Below are 24,347 nucleotides of genomic sequence, written 5' to 3'. Positions count from 1 at the left end.
TGAAAACAGTAGCTAACTGTAAAGTTTATGCTTGAAACTAAACAGTCCCAGAGTTAATGTGAAAAAGGTTTCAATGTAGAGCTCTGGTTATAGTCAGAGATTAGCCAAAAGTCTTCAGACTCAGTGTGTTTTGTTTGGTTTGCATGGTCAGAGAAAGGTATGATTTTGCCTAGAATGGATTTTTAGGGTTCCTACAGATTATTTTGGCAAATCAATCGTAAATAATTGGGAAGCCTGAACATGCATAGTAAGAATTTTGTACTTGGCTTCATCTGAAATATTATGGAATAGTGGAGGATAGACAGTGAGTTGCTGACTACCTGTTCTTAATGGTGATAATGATGATTTACTAATAGTCTCAGACTTGTAAAGGCTCAATTTAATAACTGCTCTACAAATACCTTAGAAAACTTCTTAAACTAAGAAGTCTGTGAAATAAGTACAAGAGAACGGCTGAAAGGAGTGATACTTTTTTCCTGTATTCCTTCTTGTTCTCTTCTAGAGGCCAGTTGTTTTTTCCAGCATCCTATTAACCATGGTGGGAATCATATGATGCTTTCCTGATTCTTTACTTTCCAGCTGCTGTCTGTTTTCCCTGTCATTCTGCCTTGCTTTGTTTCTTTCATTTGGGTTTTCTGGCCTTTCCCACTTCAGATTTTGTGTATGTGTATGTGCGCTGGTTTGGTTTGGCGGGTTCTGTGGTAGCCAGGGAAGGGCCCCAGGGGTGGCTCCAGGAAGAAGCTGAGAAGCTCCCGTATCCAAAACCAGCCATTAGAGGGACAATAGATGCACCTCTGTGATTAACATACGAAAGAACTGAGATAAGAGCTGAGCAGAGCGAGCAGAAAGAAGAGCTGAGCTGGAGATGTGAAAGGCAGTGAGGGGTGAAGAATCCCGGTGGTTGGTGAGGAAGAAGGGGAAGAAGGTGCCCAAGCAGAAGTTTCCCTGCAACCCATGGTGAGATGGCAGCTGTGCCCCTGCACTCGTGGAGGAACGTGGTGGAACATTCCCTGAAGGCACCAGGAAGAGTGAACTTGGCCAGTGGCCTTGGATTTTGCTGCCAGTGGACTCTGATTATGCAGCTTTGGAAGACCCCGGTGCCAGGGGAGTTTGTTCCTGAAGCAGCCCCTGACTCTGTGGGAAGCCCAGGCTGGAGCAGCTCCAGACCTCGTGGGAAGGACTCATGAAGGAGAGGTTCATGGAGGACTGTCGGCCATGGGAGGGACCCCGTGGGGAAGCAGGAAAGGACTGTGAGGAATCCTTCTTGAGGAGGAAGGAGCAGCAGGAACCACCAGCCTGTGAACTGACTCTAAACCCCATCCCCTGTCCCCCTGTGCTGCTGGGGGGAAGGAGGGAGAGAAACTGGGAAGAAGGGAGGGGTGGGCATAACGTATGCAAGCCCTGCTCTCTGTGTTGCCTGTGTCTTGTGTGCATCTGATTTGTGTGAAATTAAATTACTATTTTTTCCCGAAGTTGAGCCTGTTTTGCCCAGGACTTCAATCGCTGTAGAACCCTCCTTGTCCTTTTTCTCGACCCATGAGCTTCAAGTTGGCCCTTGTCCTCATCCCAGAGCTTGTGTGAGGGGGGTTGAGTGAGTGGCCATGGGGCTGCTCCTTTGTTGTGATGGGCCCAAACCACGACATTTAATGGCACCTCAGTTGGGACAGACACAAGGATATAAATAAAGAGAGGTAATGGGCAAAACATGGACTGAAGTATGATTATGGGGATTTTTTGTTGTTAATATTGTGGTAAATTGACGAGGGGGTGGGTTGTGTGTAAAATATCCCTTTCTGTGTGGTTTCATGCTCCTATCTTTATTTTTGATGTGTGTGGTTTTTTTGCGGTGTGAGTGAAGTTGGTGAAAATTTTTGTGCTGAATGTAGATTCTGCTAATGATTCTTTCCTATGTGATTCGCAGAGGCGAGGGGTGGAATCGCCCTTCATGGCTCCTTATGTTACTTTTTCTCATGTAGTGTGTAAGTGGGGATCTGCCTTTTTAATCTGAAGACTAATTGTTTATCCACACTGATGAAATATATACACACTTAAGAGAGAATGCATTAGCGTTTTGTTTCCAGCTGGTCTTGTTTCCTAGCCCTGCTTTTCCTCCTTTTTGCCTGGGAACATAGTCATTGGTGGCTCCAGGAGAGAGGATTGGATTTGGGTTTTGGCTCTTCCTTAACCACTGCTGCTATTTCCTTTATACTTATTTCTTCATATGAACATAGCTCTATTGACTACACCACAACTGCTCTTTTTCTGATAGTGCTCTGGTAAGGGAGGCAGGAATGATGTGGGTTTTTTTCTGTGTAGGAGCCTGAAACACAGGATGCAATAGGCAAAATCCTCAGACAGAAACTGAAACAGTGCAAGAACTTCAACCCCAATCTTTTCAGTCCAGTCTAGAATTCTCTCCATTACTTGTTTGTTGCTAATGTGAACAAAAGCTGCACTTGAAAAGACTGAGCTTTCATTCTGGTTTGCCCAGTTCAAACTATGTGGGTTCTGTTTACTAAGTAAGAATTCTAAACCATGCTGAGTTTACATTTCCAATGGGGAAATGTGCTTCTTGGAAGTTACTCTGTACTACAGACAGCTACAAATTCAATTGCATTAATTGTTCTGTGACTTAAAACCTTTGTTCTAGACTGCATGGAGATGCTATGCAGCTGAAAACCCAGACTCTTCTACATGGAAAATATACATTCGAAAACCTGCCAGAAGTTATCATTTACTGTCACCCAGTCCAAAACCGAAGAAATCAGTAATGGTACCAGTAACTAGCATTTCCTATTATAGTATTTTAAAAATGTTAAATTAGATTGAATAGTTTATTTTCTACAGGCTATTTCTTGTTTGTTTCACAGATTATTACTTGGTTTCAAAGTTTCATTGGTATTTCAGTTTGGATATTTAGTATATAACCATTTTAAAGTGTAACTTCATTTGCTTCTCTTCCCAGGCATGACTTTTTAAATAGATCTGTGAGTTTTGAGAAGGGCAATGATGATGTAATTCAGACATACCAATCAATTAACTTACTGTTGTTCACCAAACTATAAGCATCTCTATAACATTTCCTATGGTGTAGATGTTTTGTGCCTACATATGATAGTATTTTAATATCAACTGATTGCAGAAGTTCAGAAGTTTTTGTTTTAAAAAGTTACAAAAAACCTTTGTCAGAATCTGTAAATTATGTGATACTTCATCATTTCTACTGTAAAAATATTGCACGGTAGTCTCAAGTTAGACAGAGAGGATGGTGTGCAAATATCTTCCTTAGTATCTCAGGTTGAACTGAGTTCAGTAGCAGTATAGCCACTTCCTTTTTGCTTAAGATAACATTTATTGCATCTATGACATAGCTAAGATACCCTAGAATAGTTTGATTTATATAAGCTGTTGCAGAGCTAGTAGTTTTTTACTGCAGGCAAGGGATTTGCTAATGAAAATGTGCAGAATTCTAGTACTGAGCCAGTTTTGGTGCAGTGGGGGGCAACCATATGAAGAAATGCACAGTGTAACATAGTAAAAATTTATTTGATTGGGAACTCTTTTGACTGATAATAGCTCATTGGGGACTGCATGGTTATCAAAGATATTACTGAAGAGATAACTAAATGTAGATAGGTTTGAGTAATGTAATGTATGTGTATTTTTAGGTTAAAAAGAAGAAATTTAAGTTAGACAAAGACAATGGGCCTTCTTCTCCAGATAGGATGTTAACTGTTCCACACATCACTTATGACCACGTGACAGAGGACCGGAAACCTGATTTCAGTTTTGAAGCATATGAAAATTCTGGTAAGAAATTCCATTATAGAATCACAGAATCAGATAATTTTTTGAGTTGGAAAGGACCTTAAAGATGATTGAGTTCTAAATCTTCTGCATGGACAGGGACACCTTCCACTAGAACAGGCTGCTCGGAGCCCCATCCAACCTGCCCTTGAACACATCTCCAGGGATGGTGCCCCCAGAATGCCAGTAACTTTAACAGCTTCTCTTAGTGATTTCCACACAGGTTCTCTTTAATGTCTGCAGGAGAGAGGATGAGGACAGAACAAGCTCTTGTCATTCTAAAGCAAGAATACTTTGCTTTTTATCCTCAGTTGCTGGCTTTTCTGGATGAGATTCAGCCATTCCCTTAATAAGTGTACTCCACTGCAGACACACTTAAGATTATTTGTCACTTTTGCCTGCTAGAAGAGATGCTGTCTCTGAGGCTGGTGCATACATTCCCCAGTTCTGCAGTTGGTTGAAACTACTGGGATTAGCTGTCAGTTTTCCACGTGAAATTTACCCAGGATGTGTTACTATTGTGTTTGTGCCTCAACCAAAATAGTTTGACTCATCTTGGCTGCACTGAACGTAGTTGGCTGTATTAAACTATAATGTGCTTCTGCCATCTGCTCAGTGGAGTAGGCTGTGAAACAAATTTTGAAAGCAGAAATACCTAAGATAAATGTGGATCCATCTCTATTAAGTTTCACCATACAAAATAGTAAAATGTGAGGAAAAAGAAGAAAGGACTTTGATAAGTCACCTTATGATTAATAGCTTAGTTGTAGTTGCTTTACTTTTAATGAACTTCCAAAAAAACTCTGAATTTACAATGTGGCTTTTTTATAAATGTACTTTTGTTAGAAATTTTTTGTTATTGCTCAAATTTCAGCAGTGAGAATAATGTTTAATTTTTAAGGTGTGTTTTATTGATTATAGATACCTTAAGTACTTATACTTTTTCTTCTCAAAATTTTGGCAGACCTGCTTAAATTTAATGACCTGTAAAACAAGATAGCAATGTGGGTTGGTGCCAGGTGTATTTTAGTCCAAGCAGTCTCACCTTCCACTTATTTTTTGGTACTCTTCTGTCTTACTTTTTTTCTAAAATATCTGTACTTTTCCACTCCTTGGCCCTATTAAGGAATGATTGTGAATTGCATCTGGCAGTAGAAATTACATAGCTGTTCGATGGGGGACAAGGGCAAAGTTTAGTCTGTGTCTCAATCTTGAATACAGATATCTTTCTTCAACACAACCCAATAAATTAACTGAACAAATACTTAGATTTGTAAAGTTCCACCTTTTATCACCATGTTTCTAAGTTGATTACTGGACAGTATGATTTGCAGGCAGCCACCTACCGCCACTTCAAAAAATCATCTGTATTGCTTTCCATACTAGGAGTTTCTTGAATTTCTTCTGACACTTACCTTTTTTCTTTTTTATCTGTTCTGCTCTCTCTAAACTGTTACAAGTATACAGGACAAACAGGAATGTTAAAATCACTTGGTAAGTTGAGGAAAATAAGTTTATCTATGGCATGCCAGTTTATGACAATGTAATGTTTGCAGTGCTTTTCATGTGCATCTAGTGCCATATGGTTTCCAAGAAATCTTTTGCAGCCCAGGAGATCTAGGCAGACAAAAATGTACAATCCAGCACTCATAATCACAATTGCACCCACAGTTTTGTCACCAAGAGAAAAGTGAGCATGCGTAGTGAGCTCTTATGTAAGTAGATGATGTCTGCCTTTTTTTTGAGAAAAATTTTCTTTTTTTCTTATGTAAGTAGATGATGTCTGCCTTTTTTTATAATTGAGAAAAATTGCTTCTGTATATGTAGCCAATGTAAAACGTTAATTACCTATAAAGTATAATTCATCCAGTAGCTACAAAGCAAAGAATTAATTTCTAAACAAACAGATTGGGAAGGAAGAAAAATTTCTGGATTTGACCTCCAGTATTGTGCATTCTGAAGTACATGCATCTGTTCCTGTAAAAATGCTCTGTAGATATTTATGAACAGATGGGGACCCACAAATTCAATAATTTATTTTACTGTTTGTCTGGATTCTGTGATCACTTAAGCAACCATGTAGTCCTGTGATGTTTCTAATGTGCTTGCTTAGACACTTTCTTAACAATTGAGTGTTCCCCAAAGACTCTAGGATTAGAGCTGTGTCTGGGTAAAAAAAGCTGCCATTTGCTGAGAATGCTGCAAGCCACCTGCAGGTTGTCTGTTCTGCATTCCCTAAAGACAATAGAGGCTTCTTTTCAGTAATTGAGTGCATGGATGCTCAGGCTTGGGTTAAATTGTCTGAAAATACAAGGTTCAGTTTCTTCTCTGAATCCACATGGAACACAGGTGCAATTATAAGGCACTAAAGTGGAAAGCAACCAATCTCCTTGACACCCACTGATGACCAATCCCTGATTTACCCATTTTCCAGCTTTCTGCTATATTCCAAGTTGTGAATCTCTGTTGCGGGTGAGCATGGTGGAACAAGCTCAGGAGTGCAGCAAAAGCCACAAAGTCACCTGTTTTACCTAAGCAGGAAATTCCTTCATCTTGGGCGAGTATCAGAGGAGTTTTGCCAGGCGTTGTAGGTCCAGTTTCTATTTCCTAGTAAAACAGTGTGAGTTTAGTGGACCTGAGAGGTTACCTAACATTGTTCTCATAGTGACTCAAAGAAAGAAAAAGGAGAGTGTGTTTGTACTTACTGTCAATAAGATTATCTGCACAGAAAACTGGTGCTGCCAAGTCAAAAGCTCAAAAACAAGAAATTAGGAAGTACAAGAGTTAAAGATTCCCATTCAACTTTAATTTGGTCCTCAGCCTCTATTTGCAAATCAAGATGTTGCTTTCTCATATTCAATAAATTCTGTTTTTCTCTTTGCATCACATTCCTGGATCCCCCATCTGGCTTCCCTGCATTATCCTTGTGCAACCAGAGATTTCCAACTCATTTTCTCCCATCCTCATTTCCCCTGGCATCATCAGTTACCAAAGACCCAAGAGCCATAGCTGGAACATGCCTAGCACTGACAGAACACTTGGGGCATGAGGGTTTTTTCAGTTTTTTAAACTCAAATACATTTATATTTTGAGAAATTTTCTCAATATGTAAAAGTAAGGCAACACTTCTGAGAGATATCCCTGTCCCAGTGTGTGAATCCTCAGTTTTTTCTTAATGTGATAATAGTTAAAAGGATAATGCTATTCAAAATAACTAAACATAGCATAAATGTTATATTTATGTTATATTTTACTGAGTATCTTCATCATTATTGACTCCTCTTGTGTGCCTGACACTTTTCCTCAGGAAATTCAGCTTCAGGCAGGCACTCAGCTTAAATTTTTAGGGGATGTGTCAGGCAGCTTCAAACGTGGCTGGCAGCACTGAAGTCTGACCAGGAGTTACCTATATCATGAGTGGTAGGAACAAGAGCAAGAGGGGCCTGACCCGTAATGCAAATGACACTTTGGAAAGGGGAAAAAAAAAGTTTCCTCTTGAGGAAACCCTAAAGTCAGGAAGGAAGGGGCAAACACATAGGTCGCTTTCCTCAAAATGGGACTGGCATGTAGGGAAGAATATCTTGCACCAGGTGACACTGTCATGAAGAATGGGTTTGAAGAGACACACTGCCTCCCCAATGGTGGTTTAATATTCTGATAACCCGTAAAACACACTAGAAGAGTTTCACATTAACTCTTTTCCACAGTATTTTTAATTTTTAATGATGTTAGATGCAACATACGTTTTAGCTATGTCAGCATCTCCTCAGCTGCCTAGCTGGAGCTTTTTTTTGTTGTTTTTGTTGCATTTTCTTTCCCCCCCATCCCTTCTCCTCTCTCCCTTTGTTTTACGTGCATCTTTACTCTGACTCAGATTGTCAGCGCTCCTGGCCGTCATTTTCCACAGACCAGCAGCCTTCCAGTGCTCCTTCCTCTCCAGGTAAAGCTCATCATATTTCATTGCTCCGTCATCTTTGTTAATTACTAATGCCTTGCAATGCTCTGTCTGGAGTTGCCTGCTTTGGCACTGAAAATTAAAGTGCTGATTTTTAAAAAAAGCATAGGCGTATCAGTAGAATTTTGAGTTTGGAAGGTTTTTCATATTGTAAAATGTAAATGCTTAAATAAAGCAAAAAAGAAGTTTTCTGCAGAACAGAGGTATTTTCTAAATTCATTAATTAAAACTTAGATTTTCCATGAAAAATACTTTTAAAGTGTGGTTGCAAAAAAGATAGTGTAAAAATTTTGTCTTGCTAGCCAGATACCACACTACCAGAAAACCACATGCACACATGTCATATTGCATTATAAAATTGTTGTTCTGGTAATATAGAAAACTCATCTGTTACTACTTCTTATTGAGATTATAATTCTCAATTGAAATTTCATAGAATGGTTTGGGTTGGAAGGGACTTTTAAAGACCATCTAGTCCAGGCCCCTCTACAGTGAGTGGGGACGTCTTCAGCTGGATTCAGTTACTCAAAGCCCCATTCAACCTGACCTTGAATGTGTTCAGAAACTTCAGAATTTCTCTTTTAAAAGCAGGGGTTCTCATACTGTGGGGAGTGTATTTTTGTTATTTCAAAGTAGTACTGCATTCAGCATTACCAGTTGGATGGTCATGTCTTTTGTCATAGTCGCTGCTGCTACCTGTCAAAAATAGGGAAAAAACTAAGCTTGGAGACCCCTGAATAGAGTAAATATCCCTTGGTACATCTGTTTCCTGTTTCTTCTCACTCATTATCCATTGAAAATTAGTTCATAGAACTTCCTCTTTTTTTTTTTTTCCTTCTTTAGCCTACTTATTTAGAAATTTAGTGTTTCTTTTTAATATACTTATTTTTAAGCACTGTTTTGTGAGAGACGCCTCCAAAGTCAGATGGCTATGAATTTATTTCTATAAACACAAAATGTGCTGTGGCCACATCTGCTTCCTGGTGCTCTGCCTGGGTCTTGTTTCAAGACATTTTGTGGCACAAAAACTCCCAGTAACAAAATGTTGTCTCCTTGGTCCCCTCTCTCTCTCTACCAAAACATGGTAGTGTTTTGGAGTGGCTGCTTCTTTATGTTGGTAGCAGCAATACACATTTAAGAATGGCAACATAAAGCACAGAGGGCTGCACTGGTCACCAGAACAGACTGATCTTGGTTATGATCAGCTATGAAAATCTGAAAATGCAAGAAGGGAGGGGGATACCATGTTTGCCTCATGTTAAGAAGCTCTTCATCTCTGTTTTCTCACATAACAGCAGTTTCAGATAGGCTCCGGACAGTCTTGTTCCTTTTTCATTGTGCCACTCCTTCACTCCCCTGAAACTGGAAAACAGTAATTGTGAATGATGCAAGAGTAGCTGCTTCTGTACATCTACCTCTGCACTGTGTGGGATTGTAGCTTCCACAAGCACAGTTTAATGAATGTTCAGCAAACACTTTACATGGTTTTAGGTTCTGCAGTTTTATCACTTGTCACCAGTGATACTGAAAAGGCTGAGAGCCCTCCTTCTCTAGAGACCAGGAAAGTTTTGTTTGTGTCTTGTAGGCATGAAAACTGTGAAAATTAATTTAATAAAAGCCAAAAGGAGCCTTTTTGAAGGATATTTTGCTGTATATTTGAATTGAATGGTTCTGCTTGTTCCACAGCCACTGTCTTGGATGACTACAGCAAATTGATTAAATAACCTACTAAAACCAAAAATAGGAAGCTAACATTTGCTAAAACTTTAGAATGTTCAAGTTTAAGTGCTACATTTTTAATTTTATGGGTTTTTTACAGTGATTTCAGAGGTCTTCCTCTCCTATTAAAATTCCAGGAGAGCAGACTTTTCTGTTGTAATTTTGAATGGCCATGTGCCTGATGATACAATAACATTTTCTCTTCTGAACATTTGTAGAAGTTCAAACCTATTTCTATTAATATATCTACCTCCTTGAGTAAAATGATTGCATTTAAAAAAAATGTTTCCTGATATCTTCATTTCACATTAAATTCAGCTATATTTAAGTTAGCTATTTCTGCTGTATTCCTGTAGCTTCCATTCTGCATTTTGGCAGGACATTATTTACTGTTATATTACAAAGTATTTTGTTTAATACAATATAGCCTAGATAAGTTGCAACATTATATTTATTTCATTGATTGACCATTTGCCCAGATAAAGTGTTCTACAGGGGTGTCACAATCTATCTATGATTTTTGCAGAATTTTACTTGTTTTCATTCTCTATCAAATTCCTTGACAATCAAGTAGAAATACAGTAGTGGTTTTATTTATATGCAAGCTTTATGAGTTCTCTAACAAATGTTGTTAGGACCATGCTGGAAAGAGCACTGAGGGCTCTTAATGTTACAGTCTGACAGAATTTAGGAGCCTGAGCTTAAAAATTAAATGTATAGTGCACTGCCTGGTTTCTTGGTTGCATGAAAGTATTGGTTAACAAGTAGCTTTGCCATTAAAAACTTCCAATACTGGAAGTTTTGTGAAATAGTCTTCCCCCTAAGAACCCCATCTTGGATGAAATGAACATCTTTCCACCTGTCTCATGTCTGAGCTCAAAGATGAGACATCCTTGTGCCTAAGTTTGAAAGAGATTGGGAACCAGTAAACTAGCTCGGACAATGTGTGACAGGAGCTGAGTTCTCACCATGAAAATACATGGGCTTGTTTTTTTATCTAGGCTTGGGTTTGTGATCTTAGTCATGGTAATTACACCCCAGAAAGTGGTATCATAAACCAAAACAAAAAGTAAGATGATATAAGAAGGAATGGATCTTGACATCAAATTGCATACGTACACTTTTGCTGTAGAGCAATGGTCCATGGTATGGCTGAGTATTGTACAGTAAGTTTTATCATGCATGAAACTGTGATATAGACACTCTACACTTTAGTGTATGAGGAGTATGAACAAAATAAAAGAAAAAAAGTTGAAATTCTTAAGATAGAACCAGAGTTAAAGTTTTACTTTTCACAAACACCATAGTATATGTAATTTTTTGGTAGTAACTTCTGTTTTTAATACTCTGTTAAAATGTAGAGTATTTCTGAGTTCATAAAGAGTGGTAGACCTTCAAAAAAGCTGAATGCTTTTGCTTTAACTGCTATCTGCATGTTTCCTCACAGTGAAAAAAAGCCCAACGTTTTTAGATGTGAACACAGGACCCTTCATCAGGACCAACAGCTTTGCCGATGAGCTTGACCTGGAGGGTGAGACACTGTTGACCCCAATAACTCACATCTCACAGTAAGTCAAGGCTATTGAATTGTGCATTATTTGGACTTAGACAAGGAAAGCCAATTCAGGTGGGAGGAGCTGAAATATGGAGCTGATAGGGCTATCTCAGATATTTATGTCAAACTCTTTTTACCTTGAAGTTGGTGTAGACTGTTCTGAGTGCCAGTAAATCTTCATGTTGACCTGAAGAAAGTTCACTTGGCTGTGATGCAAGGCTTTAGATTTTAGCTAATGTCTGTGGGCAGCTGGTGGTGATGGCCTCAAAATTTTGACCTTGAGACAATGTGCGAGTACTTGCCTGTTGAGAATTTTGTAATTCCCTCCACCATTTTCCAGTGGAATAGCTGTAAAGAGCAGATTTTGAAATACTACTTCCATGAAATACCAACCTTTCTGTTTCAGCATCACCTTCTCTTAAGAAATTATGATCTGCCTGACAAGTACAGATCTGTTTTCATCTTTATCACTGCATGGTGGTATATAAAAATTGTCTGAAAGAAGCTTGTATTTTTATTTTGCTTTTGTTTTTTTCTTTTAAAAGAAGATTTTCCACGTTTTTTTTGCTATAATGTTATCTCCAGATTCTCAGATTATTTAAAAAATTGAGAATTGCAAAAGATTTTTATTCAAATGCCTTAAAAAAAAAAAATCTTCTGTCATTGTTCAATTTAAATTTCTGACAAATGCTTATTATTTATTGTAGTAGTTGTGTGACAATATGTCCTCTAGCAGAAGAATGAGAATTTTTTCCCCTCTATTCCTAAATAAGTGAGGATTTATGCAGTGAAACCACGGATGAAAATTCTTGGCATACTTTATTTCTGAGGTACAAAACATACAGAAATGCCTGCTGTGAGTTTTACTATTCCAATTTTCCTTGTTCCTATACAATATAAATAGGAGAAAAGCATAAACATACTTTTTATAGCCACTTTAGAACAGCATTTTTCTAAAAGTAGATTTGAGAGGAGTCTTCCCTGCCCCCAAATGCAAGGACTTGCATTTTTAGCCGTATCACCTAGGTGTACATATTTTTGTAGGTGGAGGATTTAGGAGACTTGTATTCCTGCAGATTTTTTAGTGGTACAAGCAGGAGAAGGAAGTAATAAATTTCCTCAAGCCTTAGACAGGAACAACAGAGAAGCAAAACCAGATCTAGAAGTTTCCTTTGCATAGCTTTTTTTAAACTTTACCACAATGTTGCAGACTTTCTGTAAAAGAAATACACTTGGGTACTAAAAGTTCTAATCTTTTTCTACTTGGGAATTATTTAGTTATTTCTCATTGTCACTGTCATTGATACATTTCAAATAATAAGGTGCTCCATCACTTTGTGTAACATCCTAGATTTGTTTTGGTTTTTTGAGTGATGGGATGGTACAAATCATGTTCCCCAAATATAGCTTGAATCGAGTCTTTGCTAGGGTGGAATAAAATGGAAGTCGTTGTTTCTTTTAAGACTTTGGTTTTAGATTCAAAACTGGATACATTGGATTAAATGCAAAACTGGATAACATTAATTGAAATGTGTCCCATTGAAGCATGGGTGCCCAAGTGTTGTAGACGCTGACAACTGTTCCATTACAAGTGCATTTACTTTGCATGCATTTTCTTAAAAGGCCTGAAGCAATGCCAGATCAGCCTACAGATGTAAGGGTTTGGGGGAAAAAAATAGTGAAAACTTTGTGTTTACTAATGTCAGTTAGAGTATTGACATTCAGATAACAGATATTGCCAAATGTTTTGAAATGCAAATTATTTTAATGATTGCTTTACTGTTGGGTTGTGCGTTCTGCTTGCATTTGAGGCAGTTGAAAAGCAAACTGCTTTCAGCTTTTCCCTGGGTACCCATGTTGCTGGATGCTGAAGACCAGTCACTTTACATTAATTACTTAGACAAACACTTGTTCTTCATTCTTCGTTTAGAAGTCCTAGGTAAAATATTTATAAGCTGGTTACATGTTAGTAGGACCTCTAAGGCATGTGGGTATAGAATTAAGAATCTAATTTAGCACTGCTGCAATGTGGCTTTGCACACAGAGATATTAATTTTCTGTATAATAAAAGTGGTTAGTCATTTCAGATCCATGTTTGTGTTTTTAATTCAGGCTTGAAAGTTGCTGTGCCTGAGGGAATCTAGGATGAATTATTTTATTCCTTTGTCCCCAGTTGTGAAGCATATCCTTTCCTTAAAGCCATCAATATATGATGGCACACTATATATGTGTGATCACCCCAGAATTATTGTTGAAGAAATATGCAGCCATATGCAAGTCTAAACCCAAGTACTTAAGAAAAACACAGCATGAGCTATGAAAACGAATTAGTATGGAAAAGTCAAATTAAGTGCAAGTATCTCTAGTTTCATGTCTTCAAAGCAATTCATGCTTTATGAGAAGCACATGAAGACAGTTTTAGAAGTGGAAGCATGATATTGAACACTTGAACTAAGGGTGCCTGTATTTGGGATTCATTCCTGATCAGTTATGTGTTTATGGCAATGTATGAATTAGCTTATCCATAAACTATAGAAAGGTAACTCCAGAAAGCACATTAATTTTTGAAACAGGAGTAAATATTACACAGTTAAGTGGAGACATACAAGTGGAAAGTGTCTTTTTGTAGACAGTATGAAAAATAATTCCTCTTGACAGGTAGTGCAAATCTGGCAAAAGTGTGAGATACCTACTGTGTTACTGATGGGCAAACATTTGGCATTGTTGTAGCTTAAAGATAAAGGCTCCTCGCTTGCATTTAGGTTATGAAAAGAAAATGCCATTTTTCAGCCCTTAAAACAAAGGGCTTGAGGCTTCTCAGTCTAAAGTCCCCTGTAAATTGAATTTCAGTGCTCTACTATTTTATGCAAAATTTTTTTCTCTTTTTGTAAATGTAGGTGCATGTTCTCACTGAATTTAATACAACTGTTTTTGTATCTAATAATAAACATGGTGTGGGTCTTTTTGCAGGACATACTTCTGTCTGTATTTTAAATCTGTTTTGAACTAAATATTCTATTGAACGTAGCCTTATTTCTGTGGGATTAGAAATGGGAAATCTGTTGTTGTGGGAAGATTACCAGTTTCATCATTTGTCACTAATACTTTGAGGAAACAAAAAGGACGATAAAATCACTTTGAGATCTGATATCCAAACAGGAAAGTGGTGGAAATGTCTTGGGAAAAAAAGCAGGTTTGCAGCAGGCAGGTGCACGCAGAAACGCAGAGTAAGAGAGAGGTGCATGGCAGACTGACTGCACTTTAACTTCTATATGAGAAGTTTTAAAATCAGAAGATTCAGATTCAAGCCTAGCAATCTGTGCAATTAGCTATTATGGATTTCACCTATGAAATTAACTAGAACAGGTTGAAGAATGCAGTACACAGTGTGATGTTTGAGATAAGGCTTGGCTCTTCAATGGTTTGTTTAATGATCGCTGTGGTCTATTCTGTTGTAAAAGTGAAATAGGAATCTAGACTGTAGCAATACCATGCATCTCCTTAGGACTTCTCACTGTTTTCTTTCTATCTAATCAGTTCATTCCATATTGTCTTCTTTTCACCATTTCATTTCATTGGGTCTTTGGTTCCATTTATGTTTTAAAGTGGTGGGAAATCCATGCTAGTTGTAGCTGAGCATCAGCTACCAAGAGGTTCTTTCCTTGTGTTTGTATAATTGTTTAATTTAGGCACCTTTTTAAACTTTGACATTATCTGAAGTAGCAAAATTAATTAACCAAGCCTCTAATTACTGTGTCTCATTTACCACCATTCTGGGACTTTCTTCTGAGAAAGGAACCTTCCTGATTGCTTGTTAAACACTACAGATGAAGGAATTAAGCAAACAAATATAGTGCTTTTTAATAATTTCCAGAATAAATTATTAAGTGGAAACAAGAACAGGTAAATCTTTCTGAATGACTGAAATGAATTCAGACACTTCAAAATAAAATTAAAATAATAAAAATAAATTGTGCTGCTTAGCACAGTGCCCATAGCACTGCAGTTACCACTGGGTACTTTAGGTTTTCTTTAAAAATTTTAGTAGGTAATCTATATTTTAATTCCCAGCATATAATCTGTCGGCATGAGATATAACCACATTGCCTAGAACAAACAGTGCTGCATGTGTTTTATAACTGATTCTTTTCTGTTGAATTATCAGTGAGTGGAATCCCTATTTGCTTTGATTTGCTAGCTCATATTGTAAGAGATTCATGCTTTTATCTCCCTCTTATACCAAAATGACCCTCTGAAGTCTGAGCAAATATTTCTTTTTCACTCTGGAGTGGCCAGATGCAATGGCTAACTTCTGCTGCCATAAGAATTCTCTGTGAAATGCTGCTAAGCAATATTTAAACCATGATTTACATGGGGTCCATTTTATCATTAATGACAGGACATGTTAGCAGTGAGAGCAGATGTGTGTAAGAGCATGCTTGAGTTAAGACCAGAGCTTAATGTTCAAACCTGGCTGGTTACTTTTATGTGTTGTTACTCCAGTCATTTGATTCACTTGCAGCAGGGAGGTGTTCATGCTCGCTGTGTGCTGGGCAGTATCCCTTTTTCATTCAGCACGTTTCATTGTGGTGTCAAACTCCCTTAGGAATGCTGCTTACAATCTCTGCTGATTTAACATCTTGCTAAAAGAGAGAGGACTGTTGTGCTGAGTATGGGAAAAAAAAATATATTTTTTTTTTTAGTTATTTTTCCTTTTGGTAGGGAAAAGCATTCTTATATCCTGTGCTTTTGTTAGAAATTGACCATAAACTTGGCAGGGGAAGTCAACCCTAGATATTTGGACATAGCAAGAATGTGATTTTTCTCATAATCTCACCTGTCTGAGCCACTTCAGAATGTGAGGGTTGCCTAAAAGCTGGTTTAACAAGCAATCAGGAAGGTTCCTTTCTCAGAAGAAAGTCCCAGAATGGTGGTAAATGAGACACAGTAATTATTTCAATGTCATTATCCCATTCTGGTTTCTCATTGTAGGTTGTAGAATCACAGAATCATCGTGGTTAGAAAGGACCTCTAAGATCACATCAACCATCAACACAGAAACAATACAACAAACCCCCCACAAAACCACAACCTTGGCCACAAACTTGACATGTCCTGAAGTACCAAATCTACATGGCTTTTGAATACCTCCAGAGATGGTGATTCAACCACCTCCCTGGGCAGGATGTTCCAGTGCCTGATCACTCTTTCAGTATCAAAATCCTTGTTAATATCCAATCTAAACCTCCCCTGGCACAACTTCAGGCCATTTCCTCTGGTCCCTTTGTTATTTACTTGGGAGAAGTGACCAACACCCACCTCCCTACAACCTCCTTTCAGGTAGTTGTAGAGGGCAGTGAGATCTCCCTTCAGCCTCCTTTTCCTTTTTGGGAATTATTACTTGGGAGAAGTGACCAACACCCACCTCCCTACAACCTCCTTTCAGGTAGTTGTAGAGGGCAGTGAGATCTCCCTTCAGCCTCCTTTTCTTCAGACCAAACAACCCGAGTTCCCTCAGCCACTCCTCATATGACTTGTTCTCTAGACCCTTCACCAGTTTGGTGGCTCTTCTCTGGACACACTGCAGCCCCTCAATGTCCTTCCTGTAGTGAGGGGCCCAGAACTGCACACAGTGCTCGAGGTGCAGCCTCACCAGTGCTGAGTACAGGGACATGATCACCTCCCTGCTCCTGCTGGCCACACTATTCCTGATGCAGGCCAGGATGCTGTTGGCCTTCTTGGCTACCTGGGCATACTGTTGGCTGATGCTAAAACTGGTTACATTGGACGAGAAAAGAGCTGGGCAATCCAGTCCTAAATGGGGCTAATCCCTTAAGTAACCACTGATCAACACAGCAGTCATTGAAAAGGGCTCAAAGTGTCTCTGATTTAAGTCAAGAAATCCTTAGTTGGCTAGGTAATCAAGTTTCAGGGGGCTGCAAAGTTAGTCTGCAGCTCAAGAGCTACGTGGTTGTAGTAGAGTAGGACACGTGTTGAAAGGCAAATAAGTATTTTACTATGTTTGTCATACTTTTATTTTATTTCTGATTTAAGAATATTGATACCAGCCAGAAGCTGCCAAAACAGCTATGGCATTCCCATTGCAGCAATGAGCTAATAGTACCAGTGTTATGTATTTTCCTGTTTAGCTGCCCTGATTCAAAATCCGTGTAAAATGTTCCCTTAACCTGTACCCCTGCTGTGCTGAGATATCTGTACATACTTAATCTGTCCCCCTGTGCCTATGCTGGAAGCTTTTTGAGTTGTGGACTCGATATAGGTGGGATCCCAGCACATGAACGGTTTTTGTGTTCTGCATCCAATGTCTGCTACAGTTGGCTGAAGTTGGCTGATCGTGCCTTCCATGATACAGGCAGTTATTTATCATCTTTATTTTTATAAATGAATTACCTGAGATGTGCTGAAAAAGGTGTTTATTTTATTTTCAGCACTGTAGGAACTGAGCTGCTTCCAACAGAGCAGTAAGTACTGTGGCTGACATCTGTCCCATGTAGTTATTGTTTCTTTTATCTTGTGTACTCTGGTGGGTGGCTGCTTTTTTTGTAGGTTAGATAGGGTGTGTAGTTTACATCTGTAGATCTGAGGACCAGGAGGGATAATTAGATCACATCCTTTGATCTTGTCAAAGGCAAGCTGTAGCTCTCCATCAAGTTGAATGCAGCATTGCTGTTCTGTGATCTTGATATTAGCCAAAACACATTACAGTAATTGTATTTCACAAGCTTTGAGAGTGAACAGGTGAAAAATTCAGTCAGGAACCTAAAGTTTGCAAATTGATCTCTCCTTTTATTTTTATTTTCTATCTCTTTATTTATTGGAGTGGGAAGTTCTATCACATACTGGTCCTGCTATTTGCCAGAAGGTAGTAGTGGACAAATATGTTCTGTGGAAGAGGCTACAATCCTTTATGAAATTATATTCTGATTTTTTTCCCTTTCTACAAATAGTCATAGATGTTTTAAAGTACAACATAAAATTACTATTTGGCTATTTTATGTTATTGAGGTAGTATAAAAGCAATGTGTTGACTTTTCCTAGTGTACAAACTATGTAGGCAGAAGCTGAGATAGCTTAGCTATTTCTTTTGTGTTGCAGATGAACATTGCATTCTTTGGTCTCCAAGAGCTGGTTTACATCTTGATTGATGTTAAGTAATTAAACCAGACTCCAGCTGCTTAGTGATTCAGAAGTACAGGTCTCCTATGCTGTAAAAACAACAAGTAACTCCCCACTTACTAACTTTTATCATTGTTTACCTTGGGCACCATGCAGAATAAGTGCAAAAACTTTTTTTTTGAGGGGTTTGGAGGGTGGAGGGGTAGAAGACAATAAAAATGTCCCACGTTTGTCTAGCATTTTACAAAGTTAAATTTATCATCATCTTGAGTTAACTCCTGAATTAAAAGCATAAATAACCTTTTTTTTTCTGTTGTGAGGATAGATGATAGCTTTACTTGTTGTGAAGATGTAGTGGATATACCAAAAAGATTTTAAAACATAGTTTATAGTGTACGTGCTTGTTCTGGTGGGCACTATTTTATCCAATAAACAGGATAGAAATTTGATTAATGGTTTGCTCATTATATGTCAAATAATAGTTTTCTACTAATGTGGTAACAGAATATTAATTATGAAGTTGTAAAATGTAACATTTTTAAATAGCAGTTAAATTAGCATACTTCCAAATGTATGAGCTGCATTATGCCCACACATGCTGCGTATACTATGCTAAATGATAGTAAACATTCCTGGATTTGGTATCATGGCTCTTCGGCAAGAATCAGTTGGGTGTCAGTACAAGGTTTTAGGAATGCCTGTCAAGATCATGATGTGCCAATCAAGAGACATAATTGACCACTGACATTTATTCCACGTCCAGGAACCAACCAGCATATGACCATTTTTAGCAAAATTGTAAAGGTGATATTGGTCAGAATGTTAGCATTTGTAAATACTTCATTAGTGAAATGATGGTTGTGTTTGAAGCAGACAGACCTGGAAATCAACACAGTATAACATGCAAAAGGTTTGTTTGATGCATTTTTGACCTATCTAATTCCAGGCTCAACTATCAAATCCAGGCATGGAATATTATGGTATTAAAAATCAATAGTGTATGTGACTCAAGGGATCTTTGCATTTTAATACTTGGATAACATTTAATTTCTGATGAGGTCTTGTGAGAGCATCTTTGTAAAGTGCATTACGTAGGAAAAACGGAAATCAGCAGCTGGTTTGAATATTGCTGAATAGTGCCACAAGACAGCAATGCTAAAGGAAAATACCTTTTTATAACAGTATTAATGCACAGAAAAACAATTTCAATATTTCAAAAGGTAAATGGGATTGCTTGCCTGCTTTCATACTGTAATTGTTCAGGAAACTGGATGCTGTACTTTCTGTGGGTAAAAGTGATCTGAAAATTGCTTGAACATATTGTCAATACAAGTTGATTTTTTTCCTATTAACTTAATTCCACAGTGTTTTACAAAAATTAATACTACGGTTGCAGGTATTTTTCACAAGAAAATGCTGCTCCCAGTATGGCCAGTTCTGAATTAATATCGTATTTTCCACAAGAAAATGCTGCTCCCAGTATGGCCAGTCTCTCTGTCTCTCTGGAAGTCCTTTTACGGCATTGACATATTAAGGAGTTTCTTTGCCAGCTGTTGTTTCTGATCACTATTGTGTTTTTTTTTTCCTAACTAAAAAACACAGTCAAGTATGCTGTAACACCCTACTGATGTAGCACAGCTTTGCTGGAAAATGCTTGTGTACTGGCACAGAAGGTCTTGTTTGAAACATTTGCCCAATCCAGGGCTGGGAGCCCCACTTGAACACTACATGAGTTGCTGAGTGCATGAAGTGCTGTGTGCCTGGCTGTGGGTTCTTGCCCTGGACAGAGAACCCATGGGAGTTCTTGGAGCTCTTGGACTGAAATTTACTTTCTTTGTGTGACTGCAAGGACCGAAAATAGTTTCGGTTTCAGTGAATATCTTGGGGACTTTCTGTCACTCGCAGGTGTTGAACTGTATGTTTTAGTTCACTCGCTGCAGGAAGTCATATTAGGAAAAGATAAAGCATTTTCATTGTGTCACAGACAAAATACTTTAAATACCTTACAGTAGTTGTCGGCCTCTTACTAAACTAAGACTAAGCACCTGACCTGTTGCTTGTGGTTGTGTTTTGGTCTGTGTTTTTCTCATTTTCCTGTATCACACCCATGTATGTGGTTACTAAGGACCTCTTGGGATAAAAGTAAATACAGAAGCTACTCATTGCTATGTCTGGTTGCTCCTCTACATTTGCCTTTCCCAAGGAAAACTCTGTTTGTGTTCAGTCTTTTCCCCTTCATTTTCTCCACGTGTAAAATATGTAAATATAATGTAAAAAAAGGAAGTGATCAGAACGTACTAACTATTGTTGTTGATCTGTCTTAATGCCCTTTTGGTTGGGGGCCTACCCCACCACCACATCCCATCTCCTGTGCAGCCAAGTGTCCTGAAAATGGGACTCACTGGGAGTGGTTGGGAGGGTCGAGGAACTTGGTGTTTTAGGAATTTTGAGCCCATATGAATTAAAGCCTTGAAAATAAGCACAAGGGATGTTCAGTGTGATGTGACATCCTGCAGAGAGCAGAGCAGAGTGGAAAGATAACACTCCTTATATGGCTTTTGGTTTACAAGAGGCAGTCACCCTGCATTTTGTAGGTGCAGCGTTTGTTTGAGGGATGGCACTTCCAGGCAGGCTAGGCCCACAATACAGCTGTATGTGAATGGAAAATACTAGAGGATACAACAAAAAGTTTTGCAGTCGCTTCAGTTTGGTTTTTTTTAATATGTGGGAATATGAAGGGGGGTGAGCCAAGAGCTGTATTTGGAAATTACTTGTTTGTCTACATCTAACAGTAAGTTCACTTTGACTAAACCTGTAAGATACAGACATCTGTATGATTTTTTTAATTCTTTTTTCTGTAGTGCAGCTGATATTCTGAGAAGCAGCTGAATTCTTATATCTTCATTGTGTTTGTTTTTGTTTTTAAATAGGAACCTGTTTAGACACTGGCTGTATTTTAGAACACATCATAAACACTGTAAGTCATAAAAATGCTTCTAAAATTTGACCTCTGCATGTTTATACTCTTATTTGCCATATAGACATTCTCCATGCAAGTCAGCTTCTGTGCAATGACTGCCGAGTCCTGTCTTCTTTGTTTAAAAAAAATTCTGTAGAAGAGCAGGATCAAGAAATGCTCATACAGAGAACAACTAGTATCAAGTCATAGGTTTGGTATAGTGGACTTCATAGGTGTTAGTCAACAGTGAATGATTTGAGGATCCTCACAATAAATTATTTTAAAGTTAATTTTAACACAAAATGGAAGCTTGTCTTGGGCTGTTCCTCAGTTGGTGGTACGTGGAGGACAGCACAAGAGCCATGTGGGATGTCAGTATTTCTTTTCCTGGTGACATGATCTGGCAGCAGTGCTTAGCTGACCACAGTTAGGGTTGAAAAGCCAAAAAACAAGCTTGGTATGAAGCACCTACATCTGCAAGTTAGGAGTCAAATATGAAGGCTCAGGAGCTTTATGCTGGAAGTATAGAGAGGTTGCAAAGGTGAAATACATTTTTTTCTTCTCCCATCCTACCTGAAGTGTAGGATACTGAGTTGCCACATGTGTATGCTCATTGTATTGCTTTCCAGAAACTTCACTCTGGGTCTAGAGTCCTGCTGTATGGCAGTATGCATGCAAACAACAAAAATTAGTCCTGTCTGGAGATGTTCAGCTGCACCTGTTTCTCCCGAAAAGAGACTGAGACAGAAAGCTCAGTTTGAAAGTACTACTCTGTCTTAGCATAGTATCAAGGAGAAATTTACAAACTGGGACTAACAGTCTGTGTCATGGGCTGTTATCCCTAAAATGGCTGCTGGGATAATAAATAACTTTGAGATGCAACCACACTGTATTTGTGCTTTAGTGAAACTAGTAGGTATTCTCAGTCCCTCTGCTTTTTATTTCAGAAATGTAATCCAGTCCTGTCTATGTAAAATTTTCAGATACTAATCTGGAATCTCTTCTTATCCGCAGCCTTTGGTACATGCTACGAGCTTGATTTTTTAAATGTTATGTTTTTAAAGGCTATTTGTGCTCCTCTTTTTTAATTATTTTTTTTTTTAGGCCACCCACATGGGGGCACCTGCCAGGTCTTTAGTACTTCCTTTACTCTGCAGGACTGAGAGGTTTTATGTAACTGTGTGCTGTGTCTTGTCCATTCATCATTATTTACATCTTAATGTAGGTCTCAGGTTTGCTAAATTATGTTAAATCACTTCCATATTGAAATACATGAATAATTTAAAATCCCTGTGCTGCAAACAGCAGGATCAGATTATTATAGCTCTTAATTGTTTACCTCTTTTTGTTTGAAGGCTTTTGGTCTTTTACTGTAAATTATGAACTGGCACGAATGGCATATTTGAGACACAGTACCTCTAGGAACTTTTTCTCTGAGGGAAGTTCAGTTTAAAGGGATGAATTCTCAAAAAGCAGTTTAATATAAATATACCTAATGGAGCTGTAGTCATCATAGTCTACAGACCCCTTGAGAAAAGGGTGAATTATTAGAAATATTTGGATGGCAGGAGTCTGTAATTTGTTGATAACTTTTTTATACATACAAGGTGTCCCTTTGTCAGAAAGAAGTGAAAGAGAATAAAAAAGAGAGAAAGAGAGGAAAGGACAAAAGCAAGCCAAGAATCCAAAGTCTGGGACTATTCGCATCTGAATTGGTTTTTAGTTCAGTTCCACTCTGATTATGCAAGACACTTCTGTAGAATGCAGAACATAAACCTGCACTAGAGAAATGGGATTGATAGTTATGCAGAGTTGCATGTGATGGAGACAACATGCAAAGTACATGTGGCAGTAGTGACAGATCTACCACAAAGACTGAAAAAGGATTTTGGTAGTAGGAAACAAAATTAGTTGGAAAGCTGTACATTAGTTACTGGTTTACCCTCATCCTCTCTGTACTTCTGCGGAGCTCATTCATAGCCTAGAGCATTAAAAGCTCCTAACTAAATTTTTTGGGGGAAGGGTTGGAGAGGAAGGCAGTGTATCTTGGAGGTGCTGTGATTAAGTAGATAGATTGGGGGGGAAATAAAGAGGAGGAAAGAGAGTAATTGAAGGATGTAAGCTTCAGTGAACAGCAAGGATAGTCATATAAGCAGCCATCAAAGAAGGAAACGAGCTGAGGATATGGGAGAAAAATTGACTTATGTTGGTGACACCATCAAATGTGTTTATGCCTGCAATGTGACACCTATAATTCTGTTGGCATTGGTGTATTTCAGAGACTGAGATTATTAAAGGTGTCCTGATTACTTCATATTTTTCAGATATTATATTTGTGATGCTGCAATCTAGACAACTTGGTATATGGTATTCCTGTAGGAACTGTGCAGATGTGGATGTGAGTTCAGAACCAGGAAATTAACTTTGTCACTTTTTCATCTTACCTTTATATCCAAAAGCTTTCGATTTCCTGATGTGGAACTGTGAGATCTTCTGTGAATATGCTTCTTGATTCCATCAGTTCAACTCAGCTCTTAAGCTGCCTTGTTTCAGTTCTTCACTTTTTCCCCTCAGTGTTTCCCTTTTCTAAGGTTCAGTGGAACACCTTGGCCCAGGATTTCTTCCCATGCCAGTGCTTTGTCCTGCCTCCAGCCTTCCATGTAGGGAAGACACTGGAATTCCTAACTAGTATATGTGCTCACATAGGGCATGCGCCAGTAGGACAGAGAGATGGCTGCTTCCTTAGAAGAAAGGAGTGGAGTCCTCCATGGCTCCACAAACTTTAGAGAGCACTGAGGGAAAACTGATGTGAAGACCTGTGAGCTCAGGTTAGTGCTGAAGACCAAAGGCCAAGCAGACTGCGAGTTTGGGTAACAATTAATTTAAGAGTACGTTCTGTTTTAGCTTTGCCAAAGACCCATAAGTGCATGAAATGAGAAAAATAAGGCTTTTTTTTTTTTTTTTTTCCCCCTGAGTTTTTGAGGGGGGAAAAGTTACAGTTTTCTTCTGACTCAGTTTTGTTGATGATTGTCTTCCTTGGCAAAAGAGGGCCTCTCTATTTTTTAATTGTCAGTGGCATTGACAGGCTCTCTGTGACATTCACCTTCTTTAGCACTTCACAGGTTGCACACAGGTTATTGCTACCTGCATAAACTCCAAATACATAGCTGTCTGGGCCCTTTGTGCTGAAGAACAGATCATAATGCTTTGTAACA

General features: G+C 38.4%; 1 protein-coding gene across 1 annotated transcript in view; it reads left to right on the top strand.

Annotated features, from left to right (window-relative positions):
- Window positions 1–24,347, top strand: part of KCNQ1 (potassium voltage-gated channel, KQT-like subfamily, member 1) — a gene marked incomplete at its 5' end in the record, with an annotated part of 371,679 nt that overhangs the window by 109,023 nt on the left and 238,309 nt on the right. Inside the window, 3 exons of the mRNA XM_010003898.1 lie at window positions 2,651–2,773; window positions 3,669–3,810; window positions 10,929–11,049. Coding sequence (XP_010002200.1) covers window positions 2,651–2,773; window positions 3,669–3,810; window positions 10,929–11,049 — 386 coding nt within the window. The remainder of the gene's footprint in view (window positions 1–2,650; window positions 2,774–3,668; window positions 3,811–10,928; window positions 11,050–24,347) is intronic.

The sequence above is a fragment of the Chaetura pelagica genome, unplaced genomic scaffold (genome assembly GCF_000747805.2).
Source record: "Chaetura pelagica isolate M959 unplaced genomic scaffold, ChaPel_1.0 scaffold28, whole genome shotgun sequence".
NCBI lineage: Eukaryota > Metazoa > Chordata > Aves > Apodiformes > Apodidae > Chaetura > Chaetura pelagica.
Note: the sequence above shows the minus strand (reverse complement) of the source record. Positions and strands in the feature narration are given on the sequence as shown.